The sequence below is a fragment of the Natrix helvetica genome (genome assembly GCF_964273705.1).
Source record: "Natrix helvetica genome assembly, chromosome: 7".
In the NCBI taxonomy this organism is placed as follows: Eukaryota; Metazoa; Chordata; class Lepidosauria; order Squamata; family Natricidae; genus Natrix; species Natrix helvetica.
The window spans coordinates 9,991,447-10,018,842 of NC_138558.1; the positions used below are offsets into that span (position 1 = coordinate 9,991,447).

General features: G+C 41.9%; 1 protein-coding gene across 1 annotated transcript in view; it reads right to left on the reverse strand.

The window, feature by feature from the left end:
• Positions 1–27,396, reverse strand: part of ANTXR2 (ANTXR cell adhesion molecule 2) — a 165,236-nt gene that overhangs the window by 81,756 nt on the left and 56,084 nt on the right. Inside the window, exons 11-12 of the mRNA XM_081960413.1 lie at positions 7,186–7,264; positions 3,641–3,736 (exon numbers count right to left, since the gene is read on the reverse strand). Coding sequence (XP_081816539.1) covers positions 3,641–3,736; positions 7,186–7,264 — 175 coding nt within the window. The remainder of the gene's footprint in view (positions 1–3,640; positions 3,737–7,185; positions 7,265–27,396) is intronic.

A 27,396-nucleotide genomic window follows, 5' to 3' on the forward strand; every position in this document is an offset into this window, starting at 1 on the left:
TGTGGTTATGGCTCATGGCTTTTTCCGTGGGCTGTAAATGCAAGTACGATCACAATGGAACCCTAATTTTCTGTTGCTAAGCAAGACCGTTGCTAAGCGAGCTTTGCGCCATGTTACGTCACTTTCTTGCCACTGCTGTTAAATGAATCACTGCGGTTGTTAAGTGAGTAACCTGGTTGCTAAGTGAATTTGGCTTCCCCACTGACTTTGTTCGCCAGGAGGTTGCTAAAGATGGTCCCATGATCCTGGGACCGTCATAAATATGAGTCAGTTACCAAGTGGCCAAACTTTTGACCACGTGACCATGAGGATGCTGCAATGGCCGTGTGAAAAACGGTCATAAGTCACTTTTTGCAGGGCCACTGTAACTTTGAACGGTCATTCAACGAATGGTTACAAGTTGAGGACTATCTGCAATGGTGCCTTCCAGTTAATGAGGTCAAATTTCCAATTGGAAGCCATGCTGCTTCTCTGTAAATGTTAACTGCAGTCAATCTCAAGATTGTATTTATTGGAGGGCCCTTGGCTAATCATTTTTTATTCAGGAGTATGGATCTGGTTTATCTCTTCTCTTTCTTCTCTTTTTTCTCTTCTTTTTTTCCTCTCTCTATAAAAAAGACTGTATGTATGTACATTCCAGCATAACTCTGGAACGCCTCGAGCAATTTCAACCAAACTTGGTACACAAATGACTTACTCTCTGGAAACTAATACTGGGGGAGTAAGACACCCCTGGTGTGTGTGTGTTTCTGCGTGTGTGTTCCAGCATAACTCTGGAATGCCTGGTCCGTAAAGGAGAGTGAGTGCGGCGTCCTAGAGCGACAATTGTTTTTGATGTCAGTTCCTTCACAGCTTCCTCTGGAAAGCCAGCCATGGCATTCGCCCTCCAGTGGACCAATGGAGAAGCACTTGATGGATTTGGGGCAAAGTGCCAAGATTGTATACCGTCCGGGAAAGAGGAGAGGGGGAAGAGAGAGGGCAGGTATGATGGGCATAGGAGTAGGGGGTAAGAAAGTCCACTCTCAATGGCTCCCTCTCAGACAAACTCTTCCACGTCTATAAATAACCGGGCAACGCCAGGTTATGAACTAGTTCTATATGAACTACAGTAATAGAATATATATTTTTCAGCTCGGCAAAATGCTTAATACTTGCCTAAAAGAAACAAACATGGCTAAGAAGACCTATCCCCCGCCAAATAACTTTTAATTAAATCAACTTTATTAACAGTTGGCTGGATCCCTCCCGAAAGCATTGGGGGGAGTTAAATTACTTTAAATCCATCATTTTTTTTTTCAAAACCCGGTTCAGGAAGCTATCCTTATTTTCCAGCGGGGTTGGGAGGGGGGAGGCAGGAAGGGAATGGAAGAGCGTCTGTAACTTCTCCATCCCTGAGAACTTGCACATGTTAAAAGACATAATATTGCCAAGATGTCAACTATTTCTATTTCATTCACATTTCCTTAAACACCCATCTCAAGAGCCCAGGAGATTAAATCTCCATTTTGTTTACCATATGCAGAGTTTGAGTCTTCTCCAATTTTTAGGGTTTGGTATTATTATCATTGTCAAGAAACAGGCTGCCGGGTGTTTATTTAGCCAAACAAGAGGGAGGAGGGGATTAAAGACTTCTTTTTAGAGCACAGCCGGTTTTCCTCCATCATAGATCATTAAGCAGACGGACAGACAAATAAGAGAGATATGTAAATCGGTAGGTAGGCAGGCAGGGAGGCAGAGAGATAGGTAAAGCTATTGAGTTCATTTTTTAAAAATTTTTAAATAAATTGGTGGTTTCAGGCAACTGTCCCTTGATGTGCTCATTAACACATCTTCAATGCTTCAGATGTGGTGGGCATTACAAAATGTCAGCGCCAGAGCCCAAAGACCAGCTTGACGCATTCAGATGTTCGCTAACGTTGACAAAGGAGCGAACAAACTGTCAACAGCCAACTCTTTTTGACAATGGTGAAAGAAAGAAAGGCCACTCCGCAACCTGGCAATGTGCATGGACTGCAGAACAAGCCCGAAATGAATGAATGAATGAATAAATAAATAAATAAACCACCAACGGGCTCCTGCCAACAATGAAAACAGGATGCCCCAAATCATTGGGCGCACTCTAGATGCCAACTGGTTGCTGCCAACGAGGAAGACAGAATGGTTAGGAGGGAGGAAATATCTACCTTCAATGCAATTTTGTTTGGTTCCCATCCTGCATAGTGACACCGGCGGGCGTAAGCTTACCGTATTTTTCGGAATATAAGACGCACCTCTTTCCCTCAAAAAAGAGCGTGAAAATCTGGGTGTGTCTTATACACTGAATACGGAATTTTTCGCCTCACGAAACCCCGCCTCCTTTACAAAAATGGTCGTGCATAGCCTTTAGGAGGCTTCCAGAGTGCTCCTGGGGGCTGGGGAGGGCAGAAATGAGCAAAAAACGGGCCGGTTTTGGGAGGTCTGCAGAGTGCAAAAACTTTTTTTTTTTTAATTTGCCTCTTCAAAATCTTGGTACATCTTATACTCCGGTGCATCTTATACTCTGAAAAATACGGTAATTAAAATGGTTTTTTAAAAAGGGTTTTTAACTGCAACTACGCCAGTTGTTGAAAAGGGCCAGCGTATGCTGTTCTACAGAGGAATTATTGAGTGTCACCTGCACCTCCATAACTGTCTGGTTTGGTTCTGCAAAATATAAATACCTTACGATTTATATTGATTGTTTCCTAGTATGAGTTGATTGCTTATTTGTACCACACTGTTTTCTTATACTTCCCTATTAAGATTAACAAAGGCTTTTAGAGGTTAAAGAGGGATTTATCCAGATATTAACATCGGTTCCATGTTTACATTTTAAAATTAGTTTGGTGGTGAATTCAAGGGAATGCTAATTAGCACTGAAGGGTGGGGCAGCATAAACTCCAGAAGTCAACCAATTAATAGGCCTTGTTGATGAGCTTGCAGTTCAGGCACCAGGGGCAAGCACTGTGTAATTCCAATCTAATATTTATATTTGCGTTCAATCTGCTAGGAAAGATGCCTCGGTCAGTCCAATTGGAGCATAACCTTCTCCAATCTGATTACGAGCAAATCAATAAGACTACATCGGCTATGCTGATCGCCAGAGGTGGCATTCAGCAGGTTCTGACCAGTTTTGGAGACCCGGTAGTGGAAATTTTGAGTAGTTCAGAGAACCAGAAAATATCACCTCTGGCTGGCCCCACCCCCATTTATTCTCTGCCTCCCGAGTCCTAGCTGATTGGGAGGAAATGGAGATTTTACAGTATCCTTCCCCTGGAGTGTGGAGGGAATGGAGATTTTGCAGGGTCCTTCCCCTGGATTGGAGAGGGAATGGAGATTTTACAGGATCCTTCCCCTGGTGTCGGGAGGGAATGGAGATTTTACAGTATCCTTCCTGGAGCGAGGAGGGAATGGAGATTTTGTAGTACCCTTCCCCTGCCATGCCCACCAAGCCACGCCCAAGAACCGGTAGTAAAAAAAATTTGAATCCCACCTCTGCTGCTTGCCCAAAACTGAGTGAAGACTACAGATCAGTGTTTCTCACCTTGGCTACCCTAAGATGTGTGGACTTCAACTCCCAGAATTCCCCAGCCGGCCAGAGAGGGTGGGGGAAATTACTTACCACTTTGCAACACAGGGGCCAAAACCACCATAGAGCAGCAATCCCCATCAACAGTAACAAAATGAGGATAATAATCACCGCCACAATGCCATTGGTCTATCAAAAACAAAGAGGAAAAGTAATAGTTACTTTTAGAAACTAATAGTAAGATTAAGAGCGTCAGAGTTTGTTGCAGAAAAATCACTTCCAGGAAGCACACACAGATAACTGATTCAGCTGCATTCATTAACTTCTTTATATACATATTAACACATGAAGATAAATGTACAATACCAATATAGGTTTTTTTTTGGAGTAATAGTTACAAGAAAGCACAGGCAGCAGAGGGGAGTTTTCAGTTCAGAGTTCAGAGCAGACAGAGTCTTAAGTTTTTGTTTCAAGTCTTTGCACAGATTTAGAAGGTTGCGGGCTAAATCACACCCTGGCCCCTAGAATAACAGAGTTGGAAGGGACCTTGGAGGTCTTCTAGTCCAACCCCCTGGTTAGGCAGGAAACCACTAAACCACTTCAGACAAATGGCTGTCCAACATCTTCTTTAAAACTTCCAGTGTTGGAGCATTCACAATTTCTGGAGGCAAGAAGGACCAGGGGTGACATGATAGCAGTCTTCTAATATCTCAGGGGTTGCCACAAAGAAGAGGGAGTCAAACTATTCTCCAAAGCCCCTGAAGGCAGGACAAAAAGCAATGGGTGGAAACTAATCAAGGAGAGAAGCAACCTGGAACTAGGGAGAAATTTCCTAACAGTATGAACAATTAACCAGAGGAACAGCTTGCATTTAGAAGTTGTGAATGCTCCATCACTGCGGTTTTTTAAAGAAAAGACCTGTGTGGAATGGTATATATAGGGTCGCCTGCTTGAGCTGGGGGTTGGACTAGAAGACCTCCAAGGTCCCTTCCAACCCTGATATGCTATGATTTTATCCTTAAGTTTTATTTCCTCTGAGCCCCAAATGAGCAATTTAATGGACGTTAACAGCTTGTGCCTCTCAATAGGAATATACGCACTTATGACTCCGTAGAGTCTAGACCAGTGTTTCTCAAACTTGGCGACTTTAAGTCCTGTGGACTTCAACTCCCAGAATTCCCCAGCCAGCTATGCTAGCTGGGGGATTCTGGGAGTTGAAGTCCACAGGACTTAAAGTCGCCAAGTTTGAGAAACACTGGCCTAGACCAACTCTGGATTTTAGCGGTTTTGTAATGTTTGGGATTTTATGTTTTGCAGACAAGCTGCAAGGCCTTTCTCTCCAAGCAGAAGTCAGCAAATATGCTTCCTGTTTATGAAAACGACTTAAAAGCATTCTGTGGATTTCCCTTATTAAGCAGCACATGCTCTTTCGTGTCCTGAATCAGGAAAGATTTTTAAGAATCAAACAGATGGGGGGGGGGGGAAACCCTACAAGGGGGTTTACCCTGCACTGCTGCAAATGTATAAACACTAAATTCCAGCTGCTTAAAAAAAAATCTAAACATGCTATTATTTTTACTGGTTGTCCAAGGGTGGATTGTAATATTTTTTCTGGCAAAAGCTTTCATTAACCCACTACGAATAAACATCACCAAAAAAGTAAAACTCCATGAAAAAACCTCAATCTGTTTTAATTGATATATCATCCTTTTTTCTCTTTCATTCTTCAATCTGTAGGCCAGCCATCGTCCAGGTTTGTTGGCTTGTTCAAAGTAATTTTGTCTGGCCACTTTAATTTTCTGTGCTAATTCCTTTTGAGTTGTTAAGTTGATCTTATGTTTTATCATCTCTCTTTTTTCTTTTCTAATTTTATTCTTTGGCCTTGTCGATCAGAAAGGTTGGCAGTTCAGGGGTTCGAATCCCTAGTGCCGAATGAGCTCCCGCTGCTTGTCCCAGCTTCTGCCAACCTAGCAGTTCGGAAGCACGTGAAAAATGCAAGTAGAAAAATAGGGACCCCCTTTGGTGGGAAGGGAACAGCGTTCCGTGCGCCCTCGGTGTTTAGTCATGCCGGCCACATGACCCCGGAGACGTCTTCGGACAGCGCTGGCTCTTCGGCTTTGAAACGGAGATGAGCACCGCCCCCTAGAGTTGGGAACGACTAGCACATAAGTGCGGGGGGGGGAACCTCATAACCCAAATTAGGTAACATCACCAGTGCTAGTGCATCGGTCTAGCATTGATGGTGTTACTTAGTTTGTCCAATAAAATGTCTGCAAAAAAACCAAGCCAAGTCAGAAATCCTGATGTGTGTATGTGTGTTTAATTTCCAATGAGAAAGAGAGAAGAGAGAGGGAGGGAGGGAGGGAGAATAATCCTTATTTTGGAAGATGATCATTATGATATACATTTGCTTGCAATCAATCTCCTGGGGCCATTTTCCAGAGGCGAAGGAAAGAGCGCTGTTTGTTCTTTAAAGAGGCTACAGATGCATCTCAGCAGAGCCTCTCAAGGGAAGTGGGTTTAGGAGCCTTTTATGAGCTGTTGAGTGTATTACCAGCAAATAATCCTCATATGTAAATAACAGCAGCGTGTGCCAAAAAGTGGGGGAGAGGTTTCCTGGGTGACGGAGGACAATTTGTCTCTTCTTGTAATGAAAACTGGAAGTCGTCTTTATATATATTTTCTTTTCCTTTATCCTAGTATTCCTTCTCTCTTTTTCCTTTCTTTTTCTCTGCACTTTTTATTTTATAGATGTCATATAGTATAGGTGGGTATTGGCATAATTTTGTATTTATTTATTTAGTTCTAGCATGGTTATGTAGTGACCCTTTGAGAGCTGTATGCAATGAAATTTCATTTTATTGTATGCCAATCAAAGTACATACAAAGTTACAATAAAGATTATTCTACTCTGTTCTGTTCTGTTTTATTCTATTCTATTCTTTCCTATTCCTACTCTATCCTTATCCTAGTGCAGTCCAGCCTAGTCTAGTCTGATATTCTATTCTATTCCATTCCATCCCATCCCATCCTATCCTATCCTTTCCTAGTCCTATTCCTATTCTATCCTTATCCTAGTGCGGTCCAGTCCAATCTAGTCTGATATTCTATTCTATTCCATTCCATTCCATCCCATCCTTTCCTATTCCTATTCCTATCCTATCCTATCCTATCCTTTCCTATTCCTATTCCTATCCTATCCTATCCTAGTCCAGTCCAGTCCAGTCCAGTCTGACATTCTATTCTATCCTATCCTATCCTATCCTATCCTTTCCTATTCCTATTCTATCCAAGTCCAGTCCAGTCCAGTCTGGCATTCTATTCTATTCTATCCTATCCTATTCTACCCTATCCTATCCTATCCTATCCTATCCTATCCCTTTCCTTTTCCTATTTCTATTCCTATTCTATCCTAGTCCAGTCTAGTCCAGTGCAGTCTGACATTCTATTCTATTCCATTCTATTCTTGTTATTTCTCTATTGTTTTTTTTTTCTTTCTTCAAATGTAGTTTGCATTCGTTTTTATTATTCTAATCAAAACCCTTAATAAAGATATGGATTACCTAGTTTGGTTCTAAAAATATAGCCTCTCAAATATCAATATGCTTCTTTCTGGCTCTCATTGGCTGTGTACTTACACATTCTGTTGCCGTAATGGTTAAAGAGCTGGAAATAAGCGACTGCCCTTCGTTCAAACTGACAAACACGTCCATTGTTCTGAAAGAAAGAAAAAAAGAGGTGGAAGGTAGAAACACAACATTTAACGGTACGCTTACGGAATGGACAGACCAGATATAATTTAAATGGAGAATGTGACAATGGAGCCAAATCTTTGACCGTGTTTACTAGTTTGCTAAACAGCTCAAAGCAGAATTAAACTACAGGTAGCACTCAACTTACGGCCACAACTGAGCTCAAAATTTTCTGTTGCTAAGCATGACATTTGTTAAGTGGATTTTGTCCCCATTTTTGCGACCTCACAGCTGTTCAGTGAATCACTGCAGTGGTTCAATTAGTAACACGGTTGTTAAGTGAGTCGGGCTTCCCCGTTGGCTTTGCTTGTCAGAAGTTCGCAAAAGAAGATCACATGACCCCGGGGACATTGCAACCGTCACAGATGTGAGCCAGTTGCCGAATTTTGATTACAGGACCATAGGGATGCTGCAACGGTCGTGAGTGTGAAAAACGGTCAATTTTTTTGATGGCCAATATAGCATTAGCACTTAGACTTATATACCACTTTGCAGTGCTTTACAGCCCTCTCTAAGTGGTTTACAGAGTCAGCCTCTTGCCCCCAACAATCTGGGTCCTCATTTTACCCACCTCGGAAGGCTTGGAAGGATGGAAGGCTGAATCAATTTTCAGCCGGTCAGGACTGAACTCCTAGCAGTGGGCAGACTAAGCCTGCAATGCTGCATTCTAACCACTATGCCACAGTGGCTTCCTTCCTTCCTTCTCATTTCCATTACTTCCTTCTCATCTTCCTTCCTTCCTTCCTTCCTTCCTTCCTTCCTTCCTTCCTTCCTTCCTTCCTTCCTTCCTTCCTTCCCAAGCAATAGCACTTAAGATTTATATACCACTCCACAGTGCCTTCCAGCCCTCTATAAGCAATTTACAGAGTCAGCCTATTGCCCCCAACAATCTGGGTCCTCATTTTACCCACCTCGGAAGGCTTGGAAGGATGGAAGGCTGAATCAATTTTTAGCCGGTCAGGATTGAACTCCTAGCAGTGGGCAGACTAAGCCTGCAATACTGCGTTCTAACTACTATGCCACAGTGGCTTCCTTCCTTCCTTCTCATTTCCATTACTTCCTTCTCATCTTCCTTCCTTCCTTCCTTCCTTCCTTCCTTCCTTTCCAAGCAATAGCACTTAAGACTTATATACTGCTTCACAGTGCTTACAGAGTCATGAGAACAATCTGGGTCCTCATTTGACCCACCTCGGAAGGATGGAAAGCTGAGTCAACCTTGAGCCTGGTGAGATTTGAACTGCCAAACTGCAGGCAGTCGGCAGTCAACTGACGTAGCCTGCAGTACCGCATTCTAACCACTGTGCCACCATAGCTCACCATGGTTATAACTTCGAACCATCCCTAAACAAATGGTTGTAAATCTTGGACTCCCTATATGTTTGGGGACTGTAATGAATGGCTCGAGCTATCATTACCTATGGAGAATAAAGCTACCAATCCTGATACAACCAATAGAGTTGGAAAAAATGGCTCCTTGGTTGTATCATCTCTAATACAAGTTTTGTCCTTGGAGTCTTCCACAGATCTGTGATCTAATCATCCTGAAGGGAGTAAGGCCTGAGCTGACTTGGAATCTAATCCAGAACCAGTTCTGGCTACAGAGCTATTGCTGAGACCCACAGACCTTCTTCATTTGACAGATGACACCAAGCTGGCAGGAATAGCCAACACTCCAGAAGATAGGCTTAAGATACAGAAGGATCTTGACAAACTTGAACATTGGGCACTAGCTAATAAAATGAAATTCAATGGTGAAAAGAGTAAGGTTCTACATTTAGGCAACAAAAACGGAATGCACAGGTACAGTATGGGTGGTACCGTGCTCAATAGTAGTAACTGTGAGAGGGATCTTGGAGTTCTAGTGGACAACCATTTAAATATGAGCCAGCAGTGTGCAGCAGCTGCCAAAAAAGCCAACACAGTTCTAAGCTGCATCAACAGAGGGATAGAATCAAGATCACGTGAAGTGTTAATACCACTTTATAATCCCTTGGTAAGGCCACACTTGGAATACGGCATTCAGTTTTGGTCAACACGATGTAGAAAAGATGTTGGGACTCTAGAAAGAGTGCAGAGAAGAGCAACAAAGATGATTAGGGGACTGGAGGCTAAAACATATGAAGAACGGTTGCAGGAACTGGGTATGTTTAGCTTAAGAGAAAGAAGGACTAGGGGAGACATGATAGCAGTGTTCCAATATCTCAGGGGTTGCCACAAAGAAGAGGGAGTCAAACTATTCTCCAAGGCACCTGAGGACAGAACAAGAAGCAATGGTTGGAAACTAATCAAGGAGAGAAGCAACTTAGAACTGAGGAGAAACTTCCTGACCGTTAGAACAATTAATCAGTGGAACAGAAGTTGCCTCCAGAAGTTGTGAATGCCCCAACACTGGAAGTCTTTAAGAAGATGTTGGATAGCCATTTGTCTGAAACGGTATAGGGTTTCCTGCCTAGGCAGGGGGTTGGACTAGAAGACCTCCAAGATCCCTTCCAACTCTGCTATTGTATTGTATTGTACTACTGAATCAATAAAGTAGCGGCTTACAACCATATAATAATAACTTCCACAGTACAAAAATAATAATTAAGAAAACTATAAGCAACCTAGAACTATAGTATAGTATAGGGTTTCCTGCCTAGGCAGGGGGTTGGACTAGAAGACCTCCAAGATCCCTTCCAACTCTGCTATTGTATTGTATTGTACTACTGAATCAATAAAGTAGCGGCTTACAACCATATAATAATAACTTCCACAGTACAAAAATAATAATTAAGAAAACTATAAGCAACCTAGAACTATAGTATAGTATAGGGTTTCCTGCCTAGGCAGGGGATTGGACTAGAAGACCTCCAAGGTCCCTTCCAACTCTACTATTGTATTGTATTGTATTGTATTGTATTGTATTGTATTGTATTTCTGAAACAAACCCTTCACAAGTTAAGACCACTTTATAATATCTTGATAAGACCACACTGGGAATACTGCATCCTGTTTTGGTTGCCACGATGGGAAAAAGATGTGGAGATTCTAGAAGGAGTGCAGAGAAGAGCAACAAAGCTAATTAGGGGACTGGGGGCTAAAACATATGAAGGACGGTTGCAGGAGTTGGAATATGTCTAGTTTAATGAAAAGAAAGACTAGGGAGTGACGTGACAGCAATATTCCAATATTTGAGAGGCTGCCATAAAGAAGAGAGGGTCAACCTATTCTCCAAAGCACCTGGAGGCACTGGCAAGAAGCAATCGATGGAAAATAATCAAGGAGAGAAGCAATCTAGAACTAAGGAGTCCCCTAATCATTAGAACAATTAATCAGTGGAACGGCTTCCCTCCAGTCATTGTGAGGGCTCCATCAATTGAGGTTTTTAGGTGTTTTGGAGAATATTTGATTCCCTCTTCTTTGTGGCAGCCCCTGAGATATTTGACAAATGCCAAAAAATAAATAATAAAATAAATAAAATAAATAAAATAAATAAAATAAATAAAATAAATAAAATAAATAAAATAAATAAAATAAATAAAATATAAATAAAATAAATAAAATAAATAAAATAAATAAAATAAATAAAATAAATAAAATAAATAAAATAAATAAAATAAATAAAATAAATAAAATAAAAATAAATAAATAAAACATAAAATATAAAATAAATAAAACATAAAATAAATAAATCAATGGAATTTGTACACTCTCCTTTCTACAATAATACAATAATACAATAGTAGAGTTGGAAGGGACCTTGGAGGTCTTCTAGTCCAACCCCCTGCCTAGGCAGGAAAACCCTATACCGTTTCAGACAAATGGCTATCCAACATCTTCTTAAAGACTTCCAGTGTTGGGGCATTCACAACTTCTGGAGGCAACTTCTGTTCCACTGATTAATTGTTCTCACTGTCAGAAAGTTTCTCCTCAGTTCTAAGTTGCTTCTCTCCTTGATTAGTTTCCACCCATTGCTTCTTGTTCTGTCCTCAGGTGCCTTGGAGAATAGTTTGACTCCCTCTTCTTTGTGGCAACCCCTGAGATATTGGAATAATGCTATCATGTCTCCCCTAGTCCTTCTTTCTCTTAAGCTAAACATACCCAGTTCCTGCAACCGTTCTTCATATGTTTTAGCCTCCAGTCCCCTAATCCTCTCTGTTGCTCTTCTCTGCACTCTTTCTAGAGTCTCTACATCTTTTCTACATCGTGGCGACCAAAACTGGATGCAGGATTCCAAGTGTGGCCTTACCAAGGCTTTATAAAGTGACTTGAATGGATATACGATGAACGGTTGCAGGAACTGGGCATGGCTATCTTTATCTTTATTCAATTTCTAGACCGCCCCTCTCTCAGAAGTCTAGTGAAGCTAGTCTAGTGAAGAGAAGGACCAGGGGAGACATAATAGCAGGATTCCGATATTTGAGGGGAGGGGAGAGAGGAAGGAGTCAAATTATTTTCCAAAGCATCAGAAGGCCAGACAAGGAACAATGGATGGAAACGAATAAGGAGAGATTCAACCTGGAAATAAGGAGAAATTTTCTGATAGTGAGAACAATCTACCAGTGGAACAGAAGTTGCCTTCAGAAGTTGTGAGAGCTTCATCACTGGAAGCTTTCAAAAAGAGACTGGACTGCCACCTGTCAAAAATGGTGTGGGGTCTTCTGCTTGGGTGGGGGGTTGGATTAAGGTTGGTCACCAACCTTTCAGACCTCAGGGACCACTAAATCCATAATTTCAAATCCCATGGACCATTAATATGATCTGCCTAATGACTGGCTGGGTGGACGTGACTAGGTGGTCATGTGACTGGTTGGGCATGGCCAACTCAATGTCACTCACATCGAGGGGCATCTCGCTGGCCTCTACTTACCCCTCCTCTCCCACACACTCCTCACCTGCCTGCCCGGGGTCTTTAGGGCCCCAACAGGAAGCAGTTGCTGGAGCTAAGCAGCCACCAGGAGAAAGAGTTGGCAAAACAGCTCAGTTCAAATTGGATCTGACCGAGAAGGAGGCTCAGCAGAAGCACCTCACTAAGGACTAGGAGCACAGGCTTTCCAAGCAGAGGGAAGGCCTGCAGAAGTGCAAGGCCAGGTGCTGGCGCCTGGAGGCTCAGTGGGCTGAGATGGTCAGCCAGTTCCAGGCCATGATGCAGTCCCACCGGAACGAGGCCCTCCGGCTCTTTGCCACCAGCAGCGCTTCCCTCCAGCCTTCACCCAAAGCCCCCCACCAGGAGGCTGAAGCAGACCCCAAGTCGGAATTTCTGCCCCCCTCCAACCTGCACAAAAAGACCCTGAAGTGGGAGACACAACACAATTTTCACTGTACGCAGGGCCATAGTTTGAGGACCCTTGATTTAGTGCAATATTAAAAAATGCAAATAATATTTCTGCGGACTACCAAAATTTTCTCACGAACCACCAGTTGGTGACTGCTGGACTAGATGACCTACAGGTTCGCCTCCAGCTCTGTTAATCTGTTTAAATATTCTTGGTCCCCATTCAAGTGACAGTATCAATGGTTTGTACTCAGTCTCGAAACAGACTGGTAGGCTATGTTACCTTAAGAAACATGGAATGGAAGGAAGACAGTACCAGGGACTCATCCTGCTGGCTTATGGTCCAATGAGATCTAAAACCCTGGACTCAACTCAACTTACTCAACTGTTCATGCCAGAAACATAAAAGTAATAAAAATGACCATCTGAAAAAAAAAAGATTTGAGCAGTCAATCCAACTGTGAGTTCTTGAGATGTGAAGAATTACATGGATTTACTCACGCCCATAAAAAGGTCAGGACTGGCAATAAACTCACTAATTACCACTCCAGCAACACAGATATAGCATAAAGGCCACTAATTAAGACTTGGTGAGGCCTTCTAGAAAGAGAAATTAGGCAGCAGAGAAACATAAATAGGAAAGCTCGTTTCTTGTTTCTTCAAATAACTTTGGAAAAACCCCAAACACATGGTAAGGATTAGAGATCAGCTGCTCCTGGCCCAAATTTGTACAGCCTCAGCAAGTTCCCTTATATGCTTATCTTTAAGATGGAAGTGTCAGATTTTCTTAGATGTTTGTGGATTTACGATCTCGGGAGCATTTTATCTACTAAGGCTGAACCACGGCCTTCCTTGAACCAGTTCTGTCAGCTATATGCCAATTTATCTCAACTATCCTTTATAACAACCGTGGCAGCTTGAAGATAGAGTAGAATAGAATAGAATAGAAGAGAATAGAATAGAAGAGAAGAGAATTCAGAATAGAATTCAGAATAGAATTCAGAATAGAATTCAGAATAGAATTCAGAATAGAATTCAGAATAGAATAGAATAGCATAGCATAGAATTCAGAATAGAATAGAATAGCATAGCATAGAATTCAGAATAGAATAGAATAGAATAAAGAATGAAAGGAATAGAATAGAATAATGGAATTAGAATTAGAATTAGAAATAGCATAGCATGGAATAGAATGGAATAGAATAGAATAGAATAGAATAGAATAGAATAGAATAGAATAGAATGGAATGGAATGGAATGGAAGGGAAGGGAAGGGAAGGGAAGGGAAGGGAAGAGAATTCTTTAGTGGTCAAGTGTGATTAGACACCCAATGATTTTGTTCTTTGGTACAGATGCTCTCAGTGTACATAAAAAGACAAGATACATTCATCAAGAGTCATAAGGTACAACACTTAATGATCGTCAAAGGGTACAAATAAGCAATCAAATCATACTAGGAAACAATATAAATCGTAAGGATACAAGCAACAAAGATACAGTCATGCAGTCATAAGTGGAAGGAGATGGGTGATAGGAACAATGAGAAGATTAATAGTAATAGTAATGCAGACTTAGTAAATAGTTTGACAGTGGTGAAGGAATTATTTGTTTAGCAGAGTGATGGCGTTCGGGGGGAAAACTGTCCTTGTGTCTAATTGTTCTGGTGTGCTTTATAGTGTCATTTTGAGGGTAGGGGTTGAAACAATCTGTTTCGGCCTGGCAGCTCTCCAAGCCAGATAAGGTCTGTGACTGTAAATCCTCCCTTGAAAGACTTTGCTAGATGTGAATGAGCAGAATTCACAATGGATTAATAAAAGGGGTTTTTGTCGGGACAAGGAATTTGCTTCATGCTCTTGGGAAGCCTCGGTCAGAACAAAGGGTGCCAGGCTAATACAGACACTACCCAAATGTTTATTGCTTTTTGAGACAGGGGAGACAGCAATAAGAGCCACTTACTGCTCTCTATGCCAGCTTTCTCTGCGGCATTGTAATTCACTGTACTAGACTGCTTCTGCTAAATAACCAACAAAGAGCACTGCCAGCGAGGCACAACACTAAAACAAATGAGTCCTCCTCAGATCAGGCCAAGCTTTGTTAAATGCGCCCTGCCGACCTGGCACCCCAATGAAATGAGCAAGGAGGAGGCCCTTCCCAGGCAAACTATGATGCCAACACTCTTGCAAATCTCAACCACCCGGTCATCGGACGCAGCAAAGCACGACCCCCCCCCACAAAGGACAAGTCAATGGGATTTTTTTTTAGTGTTGCACACCAGATTTGACCCACCCACCTCCCCGAAGGGTAGGCGCAGCAAGTGATAACCATGCTTTCATCTAGTTTTGAAAGTTTTATGTCAAAGTGGCGCCCTTTCTGGGCTGATTTAATGGATCTTTGCTAGATTGTTTGGAGGGGCTGCACTGATTTTCCTCATCTCTGCTCTCTCGGGGAAATATTTCAGACGTTTAGAATAGAATAGCAGAGTTGGAAGGGACCTCGGAGGTCTTCTAGTCCAACCCCCTGCTTAGGCAGGAAACCCTACACCACTTGAGACAAACAGTTATCCAACATCCTCTTAAAAACTTCCAGTGTTGGAGCATTCATACCTTCTGGAGGCAAGTTGTTCCACTGATTAATTGTTCTCACTGTCAGGAAGTTTCTCCTCAGTTCTAAGTTGCTTCTCTCCTTGATTAGTTTCCACCCAGTGCTTCTTGTTCTGCCCCCAGGTGCCTTGGAGAATAGTTTGACTCACTCTTCTTTGTGGCAACCCCTGAGATATCAGAACACTGCTATCATGTCTCCCCTGGTCCTTCTTTTCATTAAACTAGACATACCCAGTTCCTGCAATAGGTCTTTATGTGTTTTATCTTCCAGTCCCCTAATCTGGATGCAGTATTCCAAGTGTGGCCTTACCAAGGCATTATAAAGTCTAAATGGACCTATATCACACTAGATCAGGGGGTCTCCAAACTTGGCAAATATAAGACTTATGAACTTAAACTTCCAAAATTCCCCACCCAGCAGGGAATTCTCCAGACAACATGGAATAATTATTATGAATAACACTTTAAAAAGGTAGAATAGCATAGCATAGCATAGAATTCAGAATAAAATAGAATATAGAATAGAATTCAGAATAGAATAGAATAAAGAATGAAAGGAATAGAATGGAATGGAATAGATGGAATGGGATATGAATAGAATAGAATAGAATAGAATAGAATAGAATAGAATAGAATTCTTTATTGGCCAAGTGTGATTGGACCAGTGGTGGGTTCTGGATCCCGTTCCAACGGGTACGGTTGGAATGGGCCCGGCGGCGTCCACATTAGTACTCAATTGTGGTCGTAGGTCAAGGACTATCTGTACTGGATCTTGACCTCACAAAAAAGTGGTCCCAACCAAAATAATTCCAACAGACCATGATCCTCATGCCAACCATCTTTATCAACAGCCCCACATCATTAACAGAGGAATAGAATCAAGATCATGTGAAGTGTTAAAACCACTTTATAAGGCCTTGGTAAGGCCACACTTGAAATACCGCATCCAGTTTTGGTCGCCACGATGTAGAAAAGATGTGGAGACTCTAGAAAGAGTGCAGAGAAGAGCAACAAAGAGGATTAGGGGGCTGGAGACTAAAACATGAAGAACGGTTGCAGGAACTGGGTATGTTTAGCTTAAGAGAAAGAAGGACTAGGGGAGACATGATAGCAGTCTTCCAATATCTCAGGGGTTGCCACAAAGAAGAGGGAGTCAAACTATTCTCCAAGGCACCTGAGGACAGAACAAGAAGCAATGGGTGGAAACTAATCAAGGAGAGAAGCAACTTAGAACTGAGGAGAAACTTCCTGACAGTTAGAACAATTAATCAGTGGAAAAACTTGCCTCCAGAAGTGGGTGCTCCAACACTGGAAGTCTTTAAGAGATTGGACAATCATTTGTCTGCAATAGTATAGGGTTTCCTACTTGAGCAGGGGTTGGACTAGAAGACCGCCAAGGTCCCTTCCAACTCTGTTATTCTAAATTCTAAATCTTTAGTCACACAAGGCTGATTAATTCAAAGCATTACCCTTGTGTCAATGTTGTCCTGAATTATCAATGGATGATTGTACATGTTTTGGGAAGGAGAGAGATGTATGCTTTAAATATGTATCATTCACATCCTGACGTCCCTTTTTTCTATTTCAATAACTTTAAAATAATGCAAAATCTGATTCACAAAAGTAGGCCAATGTTTTTGAAAGCACACTTAACTATACCATATGCCTCTTTAAATCATTTCTATCAAACAAGTTGTAGAGTTCATTTCAATCTCTCTTTTTTTTCCCTTCTGCAACCGCTTACTGGTATTTATCCAATTTGTTCCTTTTCTTCTTGCCAAATTGCAGGTTTGAGATCTCTACTAGACAGAAGGACAGCTGCGCTATTGTTGACTGTTGTGGGGGAAAAAAACATTTTTTTTAAAAGGGGAAAAAAAAAATCTGCAGAAACAGAAGAAGCCAGTGAGAATTGCTCCGTCAGTCAGTATAAAATATAACAAAAGTTTGGACATTTTAAAAAGTACTAAATATTTCTCTTTGTGGCTTGTCTCGTTGGCCATCAACAGACTTAAGCTACTTATTAAGAGGTCTATTTTCTTGCAAATCAGGCAAACAAAGCATTGGCCTTCCTAGTCTCCAAATAGAGCATCCACTGTCGCACAAAACAAGATTCTCAGATACAAATATGAAGTAGAGATGAATCACAAACATATAAATTCTGTAACAGAGTTGTCAACGTCGGGAATGCCCTACCTGATTCAGTTGTCTCAGCTACAAATTGTCAGTTTCAGTCACAAATTGACTTCCGTGGCCTACTTCCTACTTAAGTGGTCCATAGAGGGGGGCGTGCATAAGTGCACTTAACGTGCCTATCTTTCTTGTCATTGTATTTTTATTCTCTTATTCTTGTTCCCGCTTTTGTTTGACAAATGCCAAAAAATAAATAATAAAATAAATAAAATAAATAAAATAAATAAAATAAATAAAATAAATAAAATAAATAAAATAAATAAAATAAATAAAATAAATAAAATAAATAAAATAAATAAAATAAATAAAATAAATAAAATAAATAAAATAAATAAAATAAAAATAAATAAATAAAACATAAAATATAAAATAAATAAAACATAAAATAAATAAATCAATGGAATTTGTACACTCTCCTTTCTACAATAATACAATAGTAGAGTTGGAAGGGACCTTGGAGGTCTTCTAGTCCAACCCCCTGCCTAGGCAGGAAAACCCTATACCGTTTCAGACAAATGGCTATCCAACATCTTCTTAAAGACTTCCAGTGTTGGGGCATTCACAACTTCTGGAGGCAACTTCTGTTCCACTGATTAATTGTTCTAACTGTCAGGAAGTTTCTCCTCAGTTCTAAGTTGCTTCTCTCCTTGATTAGTTTCCACCCATTGCTTCTTGTTCTACCCTCAGGTGCCTTGGAGAATAGTTTGACTCCCTCTTCTTTGTGGCAACCCCTGAGATATTGGAACTCTGCTATCATGTCTCCCCTAGTCCTTCTTTCTCTTAAGCTAAACATACCCAGTTCCTGCAACCGTTCTTCATATGTTTTAGTCTCCAGTCCCCTAATCCTCTTTGTTGCTCTTCTCTGCACTCTTTCTAGAGTCTCCACATCTTTTCTACATCGTGGCGACCAGAACTGAATGCAGTATTCCAAGCGTGGCCTCACTCTTACTCTTTCTCTCTTCTCTATCTTCATTGCTGTAATTACTCATAAATCCAGGGGTGGGATTCAGCCAGTTCGGCCCGGTTTGAGTGAACTGGTAGCTCCGGGGATCAGCCCACCCGCCCCTGTTCTATTTCGTCCTATATTTCCTTCATTGGAAGCCCAGCTGATCTGCGCAGCCGAGCTCCATTGTTTTACTCACTGGGGCTGCAGGAAAAGGTACGTTTTAGTGCCAATTTCAAATGCAATGTGTGCGAGCTCAGCGAACCAGTTGTTGCACCGGTTGAATGGGATGTCCCCAGATGTTCCAAGCTGAGCAGCCATACATTTGTCAGGGGAATAACTCTTAAGACAAATCACTACTATTTTTGAAAGACGGATGTTCACCACCACATCTAAACCAATGGAAACATTTGGGTGGGACTTGCCAAGATGCTCTTTGTCCAGAAGCAGATATCAATCTCTCAAGCCCCTGAACGCTTTCTCATGTGGGTGGCCTGGGTTCCATTGCAACCACCCCAAGTGCCTTTGCAAACCCCAGAAACCAAATGCCTAGTCCAGGGGTGGTATTCACTTGCTTCCCCTAAAAGGTAACGGTAAAAGTTCCCTTTGCACATATCTGCTAGTTGTTCCCAACTCCAGGGAGCGGTGCTCATCTCCATTTCAAAGCCAAAGAGCCAGCGCTGTCCGAAGACGTCTCTGTGGTCATGTGGCCGGCATGACTAAACGCCAAAGGCGCACGGAACGCTGTTACCTTCCCACCAAAGGTGGTCCCTATTTTTCTACTTGCATTTTTACATGCTTTCGAACGCCTACATTGGCAGAAGCTGGGACAAGTCATGGGAGCTCACTCGGTTACGTGGCGCTAAGGATTCAAACCGCCGAACGGCCAACCTTTCGATCGACAAGCTCAGCATCTTAGCCACTGAGCCACCACGTGCCGTCCTTACTTCCCCTACGGGTCACAAATATGAGCAGGCACACTTCGCACTTCGCACTCCGTCCATGCTTGTCCTTGGCCTTCCATGCATGCGCTTTGGCTTGAAAATGTGCCTAAATAAGACGGCATAGAACCGGGGGTGGGTGGGTGGGAGAGATACACACCCATGATTTCCACTACCAGTTCTGGTGAACCGGTCCAAACCGGCTGAATTCTACCTCTGGTCTAGTCTTATTTCAAAAGTTGCGATTTCCCCCCCAGCTCACCCCCCTTCCAACCCCTGCCCAGCAAAGGACTTTTGTCAGAATAGCCAAAAGAAAAGCTGTGCACTATACGAGATGCTGCAAGCTAATGAGGGTGGAGCAAACAGCTGGCTTTGAGGACTTGTCCAGCAGCACATTGTTAATTATTTAAAGGAGAGGACGGAGGGAGCCATCAGCACATCTGTCACCCAACGCCAGGCAGAACCGCTTCTCTTTGCAGGACCAGATGTGTTTATTCCGGAGCGCTACTAACTAGCTTCTTAATGGTTCGGCATCGTGTGCCAAAAGTTAATTAGACAAACACACTCCGTAGCCGTCACCTTGCACCGCAGTCCCTACCCTGCATGCTTCTAAAACAAATAAAACAACAGCACTATAATGTTGACCAGTCCTTGGGTACCATCACTCAGCCTCCAGGGTGAGGCCGAGAGGAACCACTACATAAAATCCACTACATACATTTGAGAAATAGAAGTGGGGGGAAGGGGGAGTCACTTCTTCCCTTTTAAAGAAAAAAAAAAGGCCATTGAAAATTCAATGTTGGGGCCTTCAGGCCCAATGGAATGACTAGCAATTATCAAACCAGCAAACTTTCCTTCATTAGCTGTAGCAAAAAAAAAAAAAAAAGATCAAAGGCTGATAAATTGGTGAATAAGTTGAAGAAGCACCAACAGAGGTCTGTAATGAACTCCAATATCTGTTGGAACATGTTCAGGGAAAAAGAGAAAGGAAGGTGCACAGGAAATATTAGAAAGACATTGGATGGATAATCATATTCTGCAATATGTCACTGTTGTGTGAGTGTTTATGGAGATTCTCAGTCAACACAAATGGACTTTCGGGTTTTTCTTGGAAGATATTTGCTGATTCTGTTCTACGGGGGAATCATTGAGTCTGCCATCTGCACCTCTATAACTGTCTGGTTTGGTTCTGCAACCCAACAAGACAGACACGGACTTCAGAGGATAATCAGGACTGCAGAAAAAAACAATCGCTGCCAACCTGCCTTCCATCGAGGACCTGTACACACTGCGTGAGTCAAAAAGAGGGCTGTGAAAAAATCTACAGACCCCCCACATCCTGGACATAAATTGTTTCAACTCCTACCCTCAAAATATACAGTATAGAGCACTGCACACCAAGACAATTAGACACAAGGACAGTTTTTCCCCGAATGCCAACACTTTGCTAAACTACTAATCCCCACAACAGTCAAATTATCTACTAAGACCGTGTTACTATTATTCTTCTCTTCCTTCCTAATACCTATCTCTTTCCTACTACCTATCTCTTTCCACTTATGACTATAACCATGTTGCTTGTATCTTTAAAATTTATATTATTTTATTTGTTTCCTGGTATAATTTGATTGCTTATTAGTAACCTATGACTATCACTAAGCGTTGTATCTTATGATTCTTGATGAATATTATATTTTATTTATGTACACTGAGAGCATATGCACCAAAGACAAATTCCTTGTGTGTCCAATCACACTTGGCCAATAAAGAATTCTATTCTATTCTATTCTATTCTATTCTATTCTAGTCTATTATTTACTCTACTCTACTCTACTCTACTCTGTTCTATCCTATCCTATCCTATGCTATTTACTCTACTCTACTCTACTCTACTCTATACTGTTCTATCCTATCCTATCCTATTCTATTTACTCTACTCTACTCTACTCTGTTCTATCCTAGCCTATTCCATGCTATTTACTCTACTCTACTCTGTTCTATCCTATCCTATTCTATTCTATTTATTCTATTCTACTCCACTCTACACTGTTCTATCCTATCCTATCCTATCCTATTTACTCTACTCTACTCTGTTCTATCCTATCCTATTCTATTCTATTTACTCTACTCTACTCTACTCTGCTCTACTCTGTTCTAGCCTATTCTATTCTCATCCAAGAAGCTTCTTCGGCTCAGACAGTCAGAGTAGTAGAGTTGACTGACTGTATCTACTCCATTCATATAGTTTGCTTGAATATAATCTAGTACTTTCACAATTTGGAAAAACACATTACAATAAACCATAATAGGGAGTCCATGGATTTAGCCAACAGTGAAATCACTTATGTTTTACAGCAAGGGTGTCAAACTCTCACCGACATGTTGTTGTCACGTGACAAATCACAACTTTTTTTCCTGTGCTAAACCAGGGGTGGGGGCGTGGCCAGCGCATGACACATCCAGCAAGTTTGACACCCCTGTTTGACAACATTTTAGGATGACATTTCTTCTATAAACCCAGATTTAAACCCTCCATGGCTTGGTTATAAACCCAATCAGAAAAAATAAAAATCGCTAATAATTAGGATCCTATAGAGGTAGTCCTCGAAGTACGACCACCATTAAGCCCAAAATTACACGAGACATTAGTAAAGTGTGTTTCGCCCAACACTACGACTCTTCTGGCCACAGTTGTTAAGTGAATCGCCACAGTGGTTAAATTAGTAACAAAGTTGTTGAGTGAACCTGGCTTCCCCATTGAATTTGCTAGTCAGAAGGTCACAAAAGCGGATCACGCAACCGCGGGACACTGCAGCCGTCGTAAATATGAACCAGTTGCAAGGCATCCGAATTTTGATCACATAACCACGGAGATGCTGCAAAGGACGTAACTGTGGGAAAGGGTCGTAAGTGTGAAAAATGAGTCACTTTTTCAAAGCTGTTGTAACTAAACTGGGAATGTTGATCTCGTGAGCAAGGGGGATGCTGAAACGGTCATAAGTGTGAAAAATGGTCGTCACTTTTTTCAGCGCTGTTGCAACTTCGGTCACTAAATGAACTGTTCTCGAGGACTACCTGTATACACCGGAGAGTAACTCCTGCTAAACTGAGTTAAGGTTCACTTCTGAATAGCTTTGACAGGAGTTAACTATCTGCATTATTTCTCTTTTGCAAAGTGGTTTCAGGCGCCAGCTTCGGCTGACAACACAGGAGGCCACCGAGTTGTCTACCAAACGTATCATATTCTTCCAGAATGACTCAGCTGTGCCTGGTTCATGGATCTGACAATCCCCTTGCCCTCCTCTTTAGCCAGATGCTGCTGTGAATTAATAAGAAAAACTCGGCTTCAAAATCGGTTGGATGCCATAATGCATGAATCTCACTTGAGCTTCCAAGTTGCTTTACAGAAAGAAACGGGTACATTATTATAGCACCGAAAAACAGCTTGCTGGTAAAAAGTGGGGGCCGGCCAAGAGAGAGACTCCTCAAGCTACGTCGTAGAACGGTGAAGGCTGTTGTTTTCCCTTTTAACAAAATGCAAGATGATGAACCGTCCAATATAAATGAGGCCTAAAGCTCATCCCACATTTCTGTCTGTCTGTCTGTTTGTCTGTCTATCTATCATCTATCTATTTATCTATCTATCTATTTCGCCAAGTATGCATTTCTATCTATCTATCCATCTATCTATTTTGCCAAGTATGTATCTCTCTCTCTCTCTCTCTCTCTCTCTCTCTCTCTCTCTCTCTCTCTCTCTATTTCGCCAAGTATGCATTACTATCTATGTCTGTCTGTCTGTCTGTCTGTCTATATCTATTTCGCCAAGGATGACTTTCTATCTATCTATCTATCTATCTATCTATCTATCTATCTATCTATCCATCCATCCATCCATCCATCCATCCATCCATCCATCCACCCACCCACCCACCCACCCACCCACCCACCCATCCATCCATCCATCTATCTATCTATCTATCTATCTATCTATCTATCTATCTATCTCTATTTTGCCAAGGATGAATTACTTTCTTTCTTTCTGTCTGTCTGTCTGTGCGTCCGTCCGTCTGTCTATATCTATTTCGCCAAGGATGAATTACTTTCTTTCTTTCTGTCTGTCTGTCTGTGCACCCGTCCATCTGTCTGTCTATATCTATTTCGCCAAGGATGACTATCTATCTATTTATCTATCATCTATCTATCATCTATCTATCATCTATCTATTATCTATCTATCTATCTATCTATCTATCTATCTATCTATCTATCTATCTTGCCAAGTATGCATTACTATCTATCTATATCTATCTATCTATCTATCATCTATCTATCTATCTATCTATCTATCTATCTATCTATCTATCATCATCATCATCTATCTATCTATCTATCTATCTATCATCTATCTATCATTTTGCCAAGCATGTATTAGATAAAATATGTAAGTATAAACATGATTTTGGATACATGAAATGGATACGAATAAAAAGAAACATTAGGACAGGGACAGTAGGCACACTGGTGCACTTATGCACCCACCCCCCCTTAAAGACCTCTTAGGAATGGGGTGAGGTCGATAGAAGACAGTCTAAGGTTAAAGCTTTGGGGGTTTGGGGAAGAAACCACAGAGTCAGGTAGTGCATTCCAGGCATTGACCCCTCTGTTGCTGAAGTCGTATTTTCTGCAATCAAGTTTGGAGTGGTTTACCTTAAGTTTGTATCTATTGTGTGCTTGTGTGTTGTTGTGGTTGAAGCTGAAGTAGTCATTGACAGGTAGAACATTGTAGCAGATAATTTTATGTACTACGCTTAGGTCGGATTGAAGACGGCAAAGTTCTAAATTGTGTAAGCCCAAAATTTCAAGTCTGGTGGCATAAGGTATTCTGTTGCGAGCAGAGGGGTGGAGGACTCTCCTCGTGAAATATCTCTGGACTCACTCGATTGTATTAATGTCCGATATGCAGTGCTGGTTCCAGACAGATGAGCTGTATTTGAGAATTGGTCTAGCAAATGTTTTGTATGCTCTGGTTAGCAGTACTATATTACCAGAGAAGAAGCTGTGCAAGATTAGGTTCACAACTCTTAATGCCTTTTTGGCAATGTTGTTACCGTGGGCTCTGGCACTGAGATCATTAGTGACCATCCACTGGGATTTTCAGAAGGCCAGGATGAAGGATGCCACAGGATGACCACAGGATGGAGAATCTAGCGGACTTACCACTGACTTCAGAGCGCGATAAAAACCAAAAGTAAGGGTTGAATTGCAGAGCGATGGTTAATTATATTTGTCTCCCAGAACGTTTCTAAGCTTAGAGCAGCTCATACGGTGCCTTGCTCCCACCCTGTAATTATCTTTTAAATAGACCTGTAAAGTAGGCCAATCCAATGAAATCTAGGACAGAGAAAGAAATTCAAACCAAAGTGTCTATTTCTGATTTCTCTGTCACCCACTGGATCAAAATACAAGTTTATTATAGCTGCATATTTAATGAAAAGTATTTGTGATTTGTGAATATCTCCACTCTGTTCTGCACAGGTCAAACAGCATTTGGAATACAGGTAGTCCTTGACTTATAACCATTCATTTAGTGACCGTTCAAAGTGGCAACAGCAATGAAAAATCGACTTATGACCAGGGGTGGGATTCAGCCAGTTCGGATCAGTTTGAGTTAACCGGATGTTAATTTTACATCCGGTCCACTGAACCGGTAGTTGTAAGGACTGGCTGCCCTCCCCTCCCAGGAGTCTCCAAGCAGCCCATTTTGGATGGCTCTGGGAGGGCAAAAAATGGGCCTTCCAGGAGTTCTGGAAGTCCAGAAATGAGCCTCTTTCTCGCCTCCGGAGCCCGGGGGAGGCTATTTTCACCCTCCTGGAGGCTAATCTACTCCACATTCAAACCGCACTGGAGAAGGGAGGGGGGAGAGAAGCACTTTGCAAATGGCTAGTGAGTTAGCAACTCAAGTTCACACCACTCAAACCTTGGGTGGCATCCAACAACAGCACTAATTATGCCAGTAGAAAGTCAGGAGTTCAAATATGTACATTCGCTTTGGGGGATATATCATCTTTGTGATTGGTTACAAAGCAGCCTTGGCCAAATTTGGTTTCTGCAAAACCACAAGACTTTATATGTCCATCCAAGGGGCTAAAATTCTTTTTTTTTTTTTGCAAGCCTACCTTATTATGCAATATCTATGCATTTATGGCCCAATGATCTGTAATATGTAAAAGAGAGGGGGGAGGGGGAGACACAGAGAGACACACAGAGAGATACAGAGATACAAAAAGAGACACACAGAGAGAGAAAGACGGAGAGAGAGAGAGACAGAGAGAGAGAGAGAGAGAGAGAGACAGAGAGACAAAGACACAGAGAGAGAGAGACAGAGAGAGAGTCAAAGAGAGAGAGAGACATAGAGAGAGAGAGAGAGACAGAGACAGAGACAGAGAGACAGATACAGAGAGACAGAGATGGGGAGACAGAGAGAGACACAGAGACAGATACAGAGAGACAGAGATAGGGAGACAGAGAGAGACACAGAGACAGAGAGAAAGAGAGACAGAGGGAGACAGACACACAGAGAGAGAGAGAGAGAGAGAGAGAGAGAGAGACAGAGAGAGAGAGACAGAGACGGAGAGACACACACACAGAGAGACAGAGACAGAGAGAAAGACACACACACACACACACACAGAGAGAGAGAGACAGACAGACAGAAAGACACACACACGCACACACACACACACACAGACAGAGAGAGAGATAGACAAAGAGAGCTTCCAGTCTACTCTCTGCTTTCCTGGCCCTGCCATTATAATTTAGTGTGCATTGACTGCAGCAACCCTGTACATCCTGACAATTGTAGTGCAACACAATAAAAATACAACATGTTCTCCTTGTTTGCACCAAGGTTGGAAAGACATGCGATAAAAATTCGGCACATTTTGTGCTCATTTGGCAGGTTGCGCTGTAGAGATCATCTTGGAGCTAAAACAGATGAGCTCAACATGACGTTCGGAATGTACCATTTCGAAAGAGTGGGGAGGGACAGAGAAATGGAGCAATGCTTTTGTGCTTTCGACAGATTAAAAACTATGCATTAGGTTGGCCTAGAATTGTCTACCCAACATGCTAGTTAAGAGTTACCATTCTAAGTCTAACTCCCTACCCATACTTGCCCGTGTGTGTGTGTGTGTGCGCGTGCAGGCAATGGCACAACGCCAACATGAAGCTTTACTGCATCTCCTTTAGCCTTCAGACAATAATACTGTGGGGCTAGTATTAGTTACTTTACCATCATACTCTTTGAGGAATCATAAAACTATCTTCCCCAACTGCTAGTAAGTGCCCTAAGCTCAATGCTTACAGAAGCAGATTACTAAGTATGCTAACAAATGTACCAAGCTCTAATAACCTCCCCCCAAAAAGTCAACCATTCCAAATGCCCATCGCCTTTCATCATTCTTTTTCCTGAAGTAGGAAAAAAAAATGTTCCCTCTGCATAGAGAACTTGGTCAAAATACTTAATGCCGGTGACAGAGTGCCCGCGGGTACTCGCACCCATAATGCAATGCATACACGCCCCTCCCCACGTGCCACGCCCCCGTGCTCCAAGAATCCATTTTCAAAAACTACCCTGCAATAGGATGAAAAGCTGTATATTCAGAGCAGCCCATTTTCGACCCTTGTTTCTAGATTCCAAACATTTTGCACACTTCTAACAATGAACCATAATAATCACACAGGACATCCATCCCGGAGAACCTATTTTGCCTTTCAGACTAGCGTTCCATGAAGTAATAGATAGATCAAAAATAAAAACAACCTTTTAACTTCACATTCGTTTCTCCTGTTTGCCCCAGGTAGTACAATTAGGCCTCGACTTACAAGTTACAATTGGGATCATAGGTTCTGTTCTTAAACGGTGGTTGGTAATTGAGTTTCGCCGATATTATTCCTTTTTTTTGCCACAGTTGTCAAGTGGGTTACTGCAGTTGTTAAATGGATCAGTAGGTCGGTAAGCAAATGCAGCATTTCCCATTATTTTTGCTTGTCAGGAGCCAACCAGGAAGGTCACCATTGGCAATAGCAATAGCACTTAAAACTTATTACCACTTCACAATGCCTTCCAGCCCTCTGTAAGCAATTTACAGATTCAACCTATTGCCCCCAA